A 13,615-nucleotide genomic window follows, 5' to 3' on the forward strand; every position below is an offset into this window, starting at 1 on the left:
CTTAAGAAACACTATCTATTTATTTCCAAATCTAGTTTGGTATAATATAAAAGAAATATATTACAAAGGGGAAATGATGTTTTGATCTCAAGTCACTGGTACCACTCCCAAAACTTATACGAAGTATTAATGAAACTAGTTAACATACATGTTTTGGTTTCTCCAACAAAGAACATTAGAATTAGTTATGTTTACGAGTTATGCGATTGCCCCGAGTTTCATACCCAATCTCATGACTTGTTCACTCAGCTAGGTGACTAAATGACTGATACCATCTTTTAGCATGGTGCTTAGACTTGATAGCTAGGTAGCATAGAATGAATTGTACAAGACTAATCAACAGTAAACCTATAAAAGTAAATTTCAATTTTAAACTCAATTATACTTGCTACAGATGCATACTTGAGAAAAATAACCATGGATAAAATAAACTATCCAACATTTGTCAACATTTGGAAGTTGAGCAAGAGCTCAAAAGGAAGAATACAAGCATCCTCTTAAGTACATCTTTTCTATAATTCTCCTCTGCAGTCAGTTTTGTCTTCCATCTATTTCTACAAAAGGTTGTTCCTAAATGCCAAGAATCTTTGGGGACAAAAACAAGATAAAGGCCAACAGTGAGCCAAAAAACAATTTTACGAAACAATTGACCGGATCACTATAGACTTCTTCAGATGTGCTGGTTGTGATAGCAGCTGCTGAAGGTAGAGCTTCAGTGACAGCATCAGCTAGATCATTGATGAAAGAAGAAGTGCAATTGAGAGCAGGAACCCGACCCCAATTCTCAATGCCAGATTCAAGCGCCAATTCCTTGTATTCCATATCAATCTCTTCAAGTGTCTCAATGTGCTCGCTCACAAAACTGAAAAAATATGACAGTCAACAATCCAAATAAAAATTACTAATCAAACAATACAGGTATAAAGCAAATATAGTTTTTAAATACCCTGACATCAGTGCTTTTACATACATACTTCAATATTACTATTTAGTAGAGAATGGTTGACAACAACTAACAAAAGTATTCAATAATGGTGAAGTCCATACAGAATCTACTACTATATCTAATTTCTAAATGTTCTCTTGAAACAATCTTGTACAAAATCAGAAAAATAGCATCTCATCATTGGTAAGCAGCTTCCAATAATGTTGCATGAAAACTTGTTAGCGTCATAAATATGTCCAACAATAGTAGGTAGAGCATAGACAAAAGTAAGCTCGATAATATGCAACTCACCTCACAGGAACAGCCAGCAAACTCTTTACTCCTTTTTGGCCAAGCTCAACAAGAACTTTATCAGTATAAGGTTGCAGCCATTGCACAGGACCAACTCGACTCTGAACAAAAAGGATATAAGAAATGAAATTAGCAAAGAGAATATATAAAAACACATCTGAAAACTCGGTATATATATTGGGAGGTATAGACACAAGATATAAACGAGATATTTAAACAGAAATGAAACTACTAAATGAGATTGGAAACCATGCAAGCTCATAACATAACAAACCTGGTAAGCAAGCGTATGTCTGTTGTTGATTCCTCTAGCTTTCAATTCTGTCATAATTAAGAAGATGCAATCCTCCATTTGATCTTTGTATGAATCTCCAGCATCCTCAACATAACTTACTGGCACACCATGAGCGCTGAAGAATATCATAACCTAGACATTGGTGACAACAATGACAGTTCCACATCTTAAGTTAGAATGCCAAAACTTCAAAAACAAATAGCCTGGTGCAATCATGCAACCAAAAAACTATGTACAATTGAATGAAAGAGCTAACATACCTCATCAGGCATGGAAAAGGATTGCAGCTCTTTCTCAATCAAGTCAGCCATGGATTTGACATAACCTTCTCGCTGGTACCAAGATCGGATGATAGCAACAGGCACGCGAGACAGATATGCATCTTCCCTGACAATGTTTAAATTTTTGTAAGCCAATAAGGTAAGAAAATATATACAAACTATTTCCCAATTAGGTCCTGAAGACAAGTTTACCTGAAAATGTTTTGGAGAACTCGGAGGCTAGAACCTGTTGTAGATATAGAAAACTGAGGATAGAGAGGAAGGACAACAAGTCTTGTAATCTTGTCCTTCTTAATCTGAAAATTAAATAAAGAATGTTCAACTGCATTGCTCCAACATAATTTTACATAGGACAGATGGGAAGGGTACAGAAAATCAGAAATACATAATTGTAAAAGCCAAGGAATGTAAAGAATCAAAACCTTCCCCCTTACTGGAATGGTAACAATACTAATGAACAAACACAAATTTCCACAATTAGCATCAATTTCTACAGCAAAAGAAAGCAAATTAGAATATTGTGACTCATGATTGTTACTGTAATAATCCACTATATAAGCCTGCACTTGGTTTAATGCCCGAATCTAAGGGGCGAAGTAGTGGTTTAAAAAGGTAGAATTAGCAATACACAGTTCACGGGTACATTGTACGTATACTACTAAATGAAGTTCAGTTTCTAAAGACAGCAAACAGCAGATCATGAAAGGAAATTAGGGGGTTCCACAATAGAGACAGGTTTTACTGAAACTAAGTGCTCTTTTATAGCAATGATTAAAGAGAATAATGAAAAAAGCGAACCTGTTGAACCGCCTCTTCTGTAAATGGGTACCAGTACCTCATGCCAACATATACAGATACATTCTTATTCTTTGCTTCTAATGCCAACTTAAGTGCATTTGCCTTCAAAACAGAGTTCAATTCAATAAGACTTAGCAAAATTATGGAATTACAAAACCCAAAGGTCCCAAACACAAAAATAATTTAGCAAGGATGTGTTAGAGAAGAAACTAGGAAGGTTCATAAAGAAAACATGTCTCACCTGCTCATCAGTTATCTTTCGTAAAGGTGAACCTCCTCCTATTGAAGCATAGCCTTCCTTGCTTTTAGGCGCTCTTAGCATAGAAATCAACTGAGCCAGGGGCCTTTGCAGAAAACGAAACAACGAGGGAAGGCGAATGATGTCCTAATCCAATAGTTATGAGACACAAATTAGGTAAATTTAATAATTTCACCTGTCCGGATTTTGTTACCACATTTTCTAGTTTAACAATTTCGTTGCTAAATTTCTAGTTTAAATATTTCGTAGCCCCGTTTTTACATTCAACTACATTAAAAATGAGTGGTTAGTTCAACACAGGTACATTTTGGGGTGGTTATTTACAAAAAAAAAAAATCTAAATTGTAATACATGCAATATTAATTTCTATCAAACCCCGGTAAAAAAAAAAAAAAAAAGTAGCCAACAGTCCACAACAACAAATCAATCAAAAATGCTAAAATTATCATCATAACAATTCTAATCAAATGGTATATCAAACCCACGAACCATTTAAATTCAAATCAAAGATTAAAAATTTAAGAATACCCAATTTAATCCAAGTATGCAAAAATCACAAAATCGAATCAATTCGTAAGCATATAAAATAAAATGGCGAATCCCGAAAACTCACTCAAAGAATCTGGATTTGGAATTACGAAACGAGGGAGATGATAATCTCAGCTGCGAAACCACGGCAGAGCTCGAGGTTGCATCCATGGCGGCGATCAATGAATACCCAGAAGCCGCAAAGCTGAAATTTGGCAGTTAGAAGATCAAATTACAGAAAAAAAAAATTAGGGATTATTTTAATTTTGGATTGGGTGTTTGAAAGTATGAGACTTTTCTATTTGTATGAGTAATTAAATATTGCAATGAATAGATTAATTGGTCAATATATATTAAAAAAGAAAGAGAATTGGGAAAGGAAGAATATAAAAGTGAAGAATTATATTTGAAGAACTTTAAACACGAAAAAGATTGAATTTTGAGTTTGGAGGAGAGGGATAATTATGTCTGATGTTTTTATTCCCTTTGACATTAGCTTCTTCTCCGAAAAAGATAGATGCAGGATTTAATGCTTGTACACCATTCTTTGTGGTTAGCAAGTTTAGCTTTTCTGTGACATGTTTTCTGCTAATGTTGTGTTTAAATTGATGTTTAGTTTGTTGGGTCTTTTTTTAAGGTGCAGAATCAAGGCTGGTTCTTCTTTACTTTGATGCTGGGAAAGTACAGGCGAAAGTCTTTTAGTCATAAGTACTTTTACAGTTGTAATAAGTTTTGTTATGGTTGTACTTGTACTAGTTGATGCTTGTACTAAACTAATTGGAAATGAAATAAAATTAGAACATTTTTGCTATTAGATGTTTTTGCAGCAATATTTTTGGATTTTTTTGAAATTACTTGTACCTAGATATTGAATCTATATAACAGGTTTAATTATAAGAAATTACTGTGTATGATTGTATATAGTTGATTGAATTAAGCAGTGAAATTTGCTGAAACTCACGAGGCCAGTTGTATATAATGAACATAGTTCATTAGGTTAATTGCACACACAATTGAAGATAACCTACAGTACAAGGCTTTGTTCAAACAACTAAAACTCATGGAAGTAAGAGATTTTTAGTGAATACTGTCTTAAGATAACCAGTACTCCTTGGGAGGAGAACGGAGGATCATATGACTGTGGCCCTCGGGTGTTTGAGTATTGGACTTCTATGTATATAATGTATATGATGATCGCAAACTCTGGAATAGGACATAGGAGCCTCTACGGCTGTGTGTTAGCTGCCATGGAGTACGAGATTGTTTCGTATTTGGTGTCACTTACGGTCTAGTCTAGGTGTGCTATGGATCCAAGGCCTTTTGCAGTCATGTACTTATCTTTTCACGATTCTGTTTAACTGTGGTGCAGGCTTGAAAATGTCCTGGGGCTGTAAATTGTAGCCTTCAGTTAAGTTTCCAAAGGGCTAATTTGAACTTAGTGAATCAAAGCCGTTTGTTTACGAACCAGCTTTAGACATCCCTCATATGCTGCATACAGCATACTTAAGAACCATTAACTTTCAAAGGGTTTGAAGAGACCTTTCGACACCATCCAATGCTCTTGCTAGTACCAAATCTTTTGGTAGAGAGCCTTAGGTGACCTTAAGACAGTGCCATAATCTTGCTCACTTGGATTTCAATGATAATCTTTGGGAGGGTCTTAAAACTTTAAAAGGCATGAGTAATAGCTTTCAAAGATGGATTCTCCAACTCTCCGAGGGCTCAAAGTAACTAAGAATATAAGATGGATTGTGAATGGATCGTTTTTATTAATATTTGTCATGAATTATAATTTCTCCATTCTTTATTAATGTTTTTTTTTTTTATAGATAGAACAAGAACGATCATGACGAAAAAAATTACTAAAAATAAATATTGCACTTATAACTTCAAAATTAGGGAAATGTAGTGATTAATAGACATATGAGGAAGTATGATGATATATAGCATTGTATAGCACCCAACATTAATACGAGTAGAGGATTTTTTGTTTTGGCGTAAGCATGATTTGATCACGTCAAAAATAAAAATCAAAAGCTTAAATACTTATAACTTCTAGGAGAGCTAACCCAAGATTAACAGTAGTAGCTTGAATAACTGTAATCAGATTAGCCAAAGTAGAGGGTGCCTTAATAGTAGCTTTTAAAAAAACAAATAATTGATGGGGTGAGAGAGGCTGAACTCTCGACCTCAGGATCACTCAACTTAGCTATGAGAGCTACGCGCTAGCCAATTGTGCCACCACCCTTTTGTTGATGATCTCTTAGTTTTAAGCTTTATATAGAAATCAGTTTTCCATTATCAATTTATTGCTGAAACTCTTATTCATTACAATTCTACTGTATCTCTCCTTTATTTCACCACATATGCATCTCTACTACATTAATGATGCTAATATACCTTATTAGCCAAAGAGATTTATAGAAAGTCGTGATTTTATCAATGCGGGGATTCATATTATTTCGGACTTTTGTTCAATCCCTCTCAAAAATACGAAAAAAAAATATGTAAACGAAAACACAACAACAAATGTTTTATGAGACATACCGCATCCACGGCAGTGAGCGGTGGCACATCATCATCATCGGCGTCATCGCCGTGGTAGAGGTCTCTGATCAACCTCGGATGCGAATACTGGTTGTACCATTCCATGTAGTGCTGGTCACACATGGCAGTCACCCCAGTTGGCGGCCGCTGTAGCTCCACCGTCCATAGGCGGGCAACCATCGGAAACTGCTCCCACGTGGCAATCATGCTTCCCCGCCATTGGACGATGTACTCCTTCGACGACGTAGATCGAACCGCCTTACTAGGCCATGCTGGTGGAGGAGGAACAACTTGGACAAATCCAAGCTGGCGAAGACAGCGCTGTGGCATGTACGCCTCTACGATATCACGATACTGAATCAGTCCCGTATAGAGGGTCCTGGGTACCCTATTACTAGGGTTCTGGCCGAAAGGCATCCAGTTCACCTGCACATTTTTTCAAATTAGTAAGATTCATATAATAAACACATCAAACTATAAAAGTAGAAATAATTTAAACACTTTAGCTCTAATGGGGACATCCTATCAAGCAATAACCGTATCGATCGCAGGCGGTCAATGGACTTCTTCTCGAATCGCGGACTCCACGCATAGGCACGTGGCTGCCCATCCCCAATAGGAACCGAGTCACGGTGTGGTCGAAACGCGGGAAAATACTCGTATATCCAGGTCTGTAACAATGTCAGACATCCAGTGATACCTGCCGCATCAGCCCGACTCGAGTATCCTAACTGGCAATACATATACGCCAACGTAGATGACCCCCAAGAAAACTGGCCTACTCTGTCGGGCTCACACGCGTCAACTATGTCATGTGGCCTGAGCTTGTTTCCACTCTTATATGGAAACAAGGTACACTCAAGGAGAAGAAAAATATATGCAGCCAGCTGTTTGTCCTGCGTCCTACGTGCAGTGGGGTGCAAACATCGCTGCAAAACGGTTGCGATCTTAACACCGCCGTGATCCCAAACACCAAGTGTCGCTGTGTACAGCACAACCCTATCCACCGCCAACAACTTCGCTAGTAAATCTGTCTAATCCGCATCAGTGACAATAGAAAGTTGGTTTCCCTCTACGGGAATCCCAAGGATGGCCTCAACGTCATGCAACATGATCGTCATCTCACCGAACGGAAGGTGAAAAGAGTTTGTATCCGGCTTCCATCGCTCAACGAAAGCTGTGATCAGCGTTGAGATAATCCTTTCGTGCATGATGGCAGGAAGGTGACTCGCTCTAGTGCCCTCAATTGGCCGAGCATCTCGCTCTCCTCCGGCCAAGCATCAGCCCCAATTACGCATAAAGTTACAAGTCTTTTCCCGCGTTTGGCATTTCAAAATGCCCGTATCCAAAGCCCTTTCCTGGTCCTCCCAGATACGGGTAAAGATGTGTCCTAGAAAGCTAGAAATCACACTCCCGTCTACAGGTCCCCCAACCACCTCACCCCTCACCACCTAAGAATCATTAACGGCCCTCGACCGTTTTCTGCTAACCGCAGACACAGTGGACGTAGATGATGTGCCAGATTTACTAACAGATCTACCATCTCTACCCTTACACACATCTACCCTATGCGTCTCATACATATCATCAAGCCTCTGACTAAATGGACCGTAATCATCATATGGTCCACTCTGATCGTCCACATTCTCATCTGCATCCTCCTCCTCCTCCTCATCACCATCATCATCTTCATCATCCTCAGAATAGTGCACCCGTTCTCTGCGACCCAAGGCCGAAATACCACGGGATCTAACGTGTCTGGGCCCCGAGCTCTCCATTGAATAGATTGTACTTCTTATAACGTCCATACTCTTCCCCGCACCAGGTCAAAAATGCGATGCCTAACTCCATTTAAATAACGAAAAATAATAGCAATTGTTATTATTATTATTTATATTAATAATCTATTTTTAAAAGTATCAACAACAAAAAATAGAAATACCTAACCAAAAAAAAATATCAAATATACAAAAAAAAAATACTAACAAATTGACATTAAAAAGAAAAGTACACAACATCGAAAAAAAATTTAAACAAATTAGAAAATACACAAAAAAAACAAAAAAAAATACCAAACCATACAATATGAACATAAAAAAAGTAAATAAAAATAAATAAATAAAACAATATACAAATAATTGAAAAAAAAATATATAAACATAAAAAAAAAATATAAACATAAATAAAAAAAATATATAAACATAAACCAAAAAAAAAATATAAACAAAAAAAATATAAACAACAAACAAAAAAATCAAAAAGATAAACAAAAACAAAAAAATCAAAAATACAAAGAAAAAAAAATCAAAAAAAAAAAAGGAAACCAAAACAAAAAAATAATAACCAAAAAAATTGAAACAAAACCAAAAACTAAAACAAAAAAATAAAACAAAACAAAAAAATAATAACCTAAAAAATAAAACGGCAATTTCATGAAATGCCGCTGAGCACTTATAAAATTTATCAAATGCCATCGTGTTTTCCAGAATTCATCAAATGCCACTGACAAACAGTATAATGTCATGTCATGCCATTAATGAGGTCTGGCTATTAGTTCTCCGTTACTGGGAATTGACGATTTTGCCCTTATTGTGTTTAACGGCGCCATAAAGCCTTTTGACTCCCCCTGAACTAATTTAATAACTTCAATTAAATAATTAAAAGTTGAGGAGTCGAAGTGTTCATCCTCTCACCATTCTCTGTTCTTCATGCAAAGTCTTCATCAGTCAACCCTGCAATTCGATCAAGGTGGAAGCTTTTTGTAAGTCTGAATTTTGATCAGCAATTGGTAGTAGCACGAAGTAGTAACTACAAAACTTGTTTTTTGGCGAACTGAAGTCGTTGTTCGCAAGGAGGGGGAGCAGAGGTAGTCAATCGAATCTTGAAAAGTGTTGTTACGCTCCCAAAATTAGCACGCAAGGTAACATTTTTTTTCCATCGATCTTCAATTCGAGTACCGATTTTGTCAATTTTTCTTGATTATCAAATTAGGGTTAGGGAATGGTTGGTTGAGTTAAATGTTGTGATGTTATGTTTAAAATCATGTTGTGTTACTGAATTATGGGTTTGACTGTCGCAAATGTGTTTTTTTGTATGTTAGGGTACAAGTTTTCTGTCATTTTGATTCATTAAAATGAGACTTTGTGAAGTGTTAGAATATTATGTGGTTTAGCATGTGTGTGTGGATGTGAATTGTGTGTGTGTTGAGTAACTTGGTAATTTTTGTTGATAGGATGAGTAAAGTGTGGCTGAATGTCAATAATAGAGATGGTGGTTTTAATGTGTTGATTGATGATACTGACCGGACTAGTTTAATGGATTTGTTTGAGTTTATGTTTGAGGACTCTGTCAAGCAAAATGTCTAGCTCCCTAAGTACTTTACTTTTCTTGTTAGCAAACCTAGAACTAATAGGAAACTGGAGTTATGTGGTGATGGTGATATTTTGAAAATGTGGGAGTGGAATGTGGGTAAGGAAACATTAGATATATGGTTGGAGGAAAGGGAAAGTCCTGGATGGTGTTTAAGGATGCTAAAGCTAGTTGGCATAGAAGGTTAAAACAGAAAGCTGAGAGGGATAGGTTAGAAATGGAAAAAAAAGAAGAGGTTAGCTGAAGAAGAGGAAGCTCAAAGGGAGCTTGATGAACAACAACCTTTCACTGTTGCTGTAGAGGTTCTTGTGGTAGATGCTGAGGACTCAGGAGTTGAGTATGTTAGAGTGTTTCACACTCCATTAGCTAATGAGGTTTTCCTAGGCCCATCCCAGCCACAGGCAGAACATGGTTCCCAGCCATCAACTCTACCAAAACATCATCAACCCACTTCTCCTGTTAACCAGCCTAGAACTAAAACTGTTAGGAAGAAAATGACACCTAGGAAAAGGAAAACTACAGCCCCACCACACACACAAGAACCCTCTCTAAACACAGCAAAATCCCCACCACACACACTAGAACCCTCTCCAAACACAGCAACATCCCCACCACATACACCAAAACCCTCTCCAAACCAAGCAACATCTCCACCACCAATACCACAACCTTCTACAACCCAAGTAACACCCCCACCCCAAACATTACCTTCTTCTACAACAGTACCATCATCTAGTGCAGAACCTAAAAAGGGGGCTAGATCTAGACCCCCAGGTTTCAGAACAAAAAAGAGTGCTGGGAAAAAGGTTGATGAGGGAAGTCAGGAGCTAGGTGTGAGTATAAGGAGATCAGGAAGAAATAGGAAGTCACCAGTTAGGGTTGAGACCAGTGATGATAGTACTGAGGATGATAGATTTGATGATTACATAGAATCTGGCAGTGAGCTAGATTATGATGATGTTAATCTTGCTGACTTCATAGAGGAAGAAGTTGATTGTTTATATGATGACATTCCTGAGAAGCAGTTTGAGGATTACCTTGATGGGAGTTCAACTATGGACAACACTTATAAAACTGGCAAAGTCTAAACTCACCAAGAATTTGGAGCCATTACACTAGAGCCCTGGTTGATCTTTGCAGACAGAGAATCATTCATGGATGTATTCAAGGATTATTGTATACAGGAAGGCTTTGGTGTCTTTGTGGAAAAGAGTGACCCATAGAGGTATATTGCAAGATGTGCTATTGAGTCATGTAACTGGAGAATTCATGCTTCTACAATGACTGACAAAGTCAGCTGGGCAATCAAGACCCTAACAGGGGAGCATATCACTTGTGGCAGGCTGGAGATTAACCCTGTTGTGAGTATTTCTTGGCATCTGCAATCAGATATTCAATCAAACCCTGACATTTCAGTTGAGTCCTTAAAGATACTCTGTATGTAAAGGTTCAGAGTTCAAGTTAAAAAAAGGCTAATGTATAAGGTGAAAGCTATGACCAAGGAGATGATATATGGTGGTTTTGGAGAGGCATACTCCCTTCTTCCTAGATATGCTGAGATGGTCAAAGAAACCAACCTAGGGAGTTATGCTCTAGTTACATGGACACAAATCTCTGCAAATGTGCAACCTAGATTCAGGGCTTGTTTTTTCTCCTTTGTTGCCCAAGTTAGAGGGTTTTTGTCAGGCTGCAGACCTTTTATTGGCGTTGATGGGGCCCATCTCAGTGGATATTATAAGGGCATCTTGTTAACAGCAGTTGGGATTGATGGGAACAATGAGATTTTTGTGATTGCTTATGGCATAGTTGATACAGAGAGTTATGACAGTTGGGGTTATTTTATGAGGAATTTGAAATGTCTATTTCAGAAGGAGGGCTGCAACAGAGATGATTGGACCTTTATTTCTGACAGGTGAAGGTGAGCTAGAAATCACTGCAACTAACATTAAGTTTTAATAATGACATGCACATTTTAGCTAATACAAATATCTGAATGTACCTGCAGGGGGTTGATGCAGCAATTCATGACACATTCCCTAGAGCAAGCAGAAGAATATGTTGTCAGCACTTGTACATCAACTGTAAGACAAATGGATTTGCTGGAACAGCTTTTCACAAGCTCTTCTGGATAGCAGCTGATGCATACAATCCATATGTCTTTAATAAAGCTATGGGGAAGATTCATGACCACAATCCCAAAGCTGTTGAGTACTTGAACAATACCAGTGAGGTTTGGTCAAGGCATCTGTTTGATACAGCACTTTACTGTGATCATAACACAACCAATTTTGTTGAATCATTCAATTCCTGCACCAATCCATACAGAGATCTACCTGTTCTAAAACTTCTTGAAGGTAATTAAGTGGTTTGTTGTCTACCAGCATCAATTTGACAATGCTTCTGTTGTGGTGCTTACCTTCAAATGGATTTCACTTTTCAGGTATAAGGCAATGGTGCATGAATAGGATGGCTCCAAGGTTTGATAAAGCATCATCCATGGATGATAGGGACCTCACTGAGTATGCAACCAAGATCCTGCAGCAGAGATCTGATGAGTCTAGGTTCAGCTATGCAACTCCATGTGGTGGTGATGAGTATGAGGTGAGGGACCAACATGTGCATTTTCCTGTCAAGCTAGGGACTAGAACTTGTGGTTGTGGGAAGTGGCAGCATTCAAAGACCCCCTACAAACATGTGGTAAGGGTGATTTACCACCAGAGGCTTCAACTTCGATATTGTGTCTCCTTATTTCAAAGGGGGGCATACAAAAGCACTTATGCTGAGCATATGCACCCAATTCCTGACCCAAGTCAATGGCCTTCATTCAATCTCCCTGACATACTTCCACCACCAGTGAAAAGATCTGCAGGTAGACCAAAGAAGCAGAGAAGAAGAGGGCAAAATGAAGGAAGGAAAGGGAAGAGGCATAGCACAGTTAAGTGCAGCTTATGCAAGGAGTTGGGCCACAACATGTTGACCTGTGCAGCAAAGAAAAAGAATGCAGCAACTAAAGCAAGCTCTTCAAACAACAAGAAGAAAGTTGCATGAACACCAAACCCCTCTCCTTTTAAGTTCCCAGCAAACTTGTTTATGGAATGTAGTTTTTGAACATCAATAGTCAACTCTGTGCTATGTTATTGTGGTTTTTTTTGGACATGTTCTCTGTAAGTTTTTGGGGATGTGATGTGAACAACAAACCAAATTATTGGTGCACATGATTGAAACAGGAAGAATTAAGCTTAAATGAATGTTCAATTTACCACTTTATTCAATTTCATTGCAATTACAATATAGTTCACTTCATCATTACAATCACAACTATTACACATATTAGTACACCTAACTTCATAACAGAATTGAGAAATTTTTGCTGCTGCTTCACTTTCTTCTTCAATTGCTTCAATTCATCACGCAAATTGCCATGTCCTGACCCATCCCTTTCATAACAGCTTCCCCTACTTTGACCTTCTTTCGGCATGAAAACTTTGCACCATTTGAAGCTATTACATGAATCACACTTGTAATAAAGCCTTTGGGGATTAGATGTTGACTCCGAGCTTCTAATTGCATATATTCTACCACAATTGCAAAACTTGTTTGGAAATCTTACATATGCATGCTCATGTATTGAGGAGGATGTGTTTGATATCAAACTCATGATTATGCAAATAGAGGGCTTCTATTTGCGTTCCTAAGTATCACATTTATACAAGAAATTGGGTGCAACGGCTAGTTTACCCCAAAAAAAATTCAAAAAATGGAGAAACTAACTAGCCGTTAGAACTCATTAGTTTAGAGATATATTGTGTAATAATTTATATAAGTAATGGCATTTCATGAAAATTTATAATTAGTTAGTGGCATTTGGTGAATTAAGATTCCTAGTAACAGAGAACTAACAGCCAGACCTCATTAATGGCATGACATGACATTATACTGTTTGTCAGTGGCATTTGGTGAATTCTGGAAAACACGATGGCATTTGGTGAATTTTTTAAGTGCTAAGTGGCATTTCATGAAATTGCCGAAAAAAACCCCTAGAATCTTAATCTTCTTCATCTTTCTTTTTGAGATTTTAAACTTGTTTTTTTTTTCTGATCTTCTTCTTCTTGTTCTTTCTTCTTTTGTTCTTCTTCTTCTTTCTTTCTCTTTTTTTGTGCTTCCTGTAACTCTTCCTGTTCTCTCTTTCTCTTCCTCAGTTCTTCGACTTCATTCTTTTCCACTTTTTCATAGAGCTTCATTAGTTCATCTTTCACCCTATCGCTTCTTTGGAATAGATCATTTAATCTTTTTATCCCAAT

General features: G+C 37.4%; 2 protein-coding genes across 2 annotated transcripts; one reads left to right on the top strand and one right to left on the bottom strand.

The window, feature by feature from the left end:
• Positions 1 to 399: 399 nt before the first annotated feature.
• On the bottom strand, positions 400 to 6,125 carry LOC110728672 (ferrochelatase-1, chloroplastic-like). Its single transcript, XM_021908315.1, is given in 9 exon segments — positions 400 to 579; positions 581 to 862; positions 1,238 to 1,338; positions 1,512 to 1,664; positions 1,793 to 1,919; positions 2,006 to 2,109; positions 2,612 to 2,713; positions 2,853 to 2,996; positions 5,946 to 6,125. Coding segments are annotated over 9 exon segments (1,218 nt in total). The 3' UTR covers positions 400 to 554.
• Positions 6,126 to 11,484: 5,359 nt separating this feature from the next.
• LOC110728673 lies at positions 11,485 to 12,362 on the top strand. Its single transcript, XM_021908316.1, has 2 exons — positions 11,485 to 11,668; positions 11,755 to 12,362. Exons 1-2 carry the CDS (start codon positions 11,485 to 11,487, stop codon positions 12,360 to 12,362), a joined length of 792 nt encoding a protein of 263 aa, XP_021764008.1.
• The last annotated feature ends 1,253 nt before the right edge of the window (positions 12,363 to 13,615 follow it).

Source organism: Chenopodium quinoa, unplaced genomic scaffold, assembly GCF_001683475.1.
Source record: "Chenopodium quinoa cultivar QQ74 unplaced genomic scaffold, ASM168347v1, whole genome shotgun sequence".
Classification (NCBI taxonomy): domain Eukaryota; kingdom Viridiplantae; phylum Streptophyta; class Magnoliopsida; order Caryophyllales; family Amaranthaceae; genus Chenopodium; species Chenopodium quinoa.

Coding starts and splice junctions, on each gene's coding strand:
- LOC110728673 (XM_021908316.1), top strand. CDS start 11,485: ATGGGGAAGATTCATGACCACAATCCCAAAGCTGTTGAGTACTTGAAC. Junction 11,669..11,754: donor TGTTCTAAAACTTCTTGAAG/GTAATTAAGTGG, acceptor TTCACTTTTCAG/GTATAAGGCAATGGTGCATG.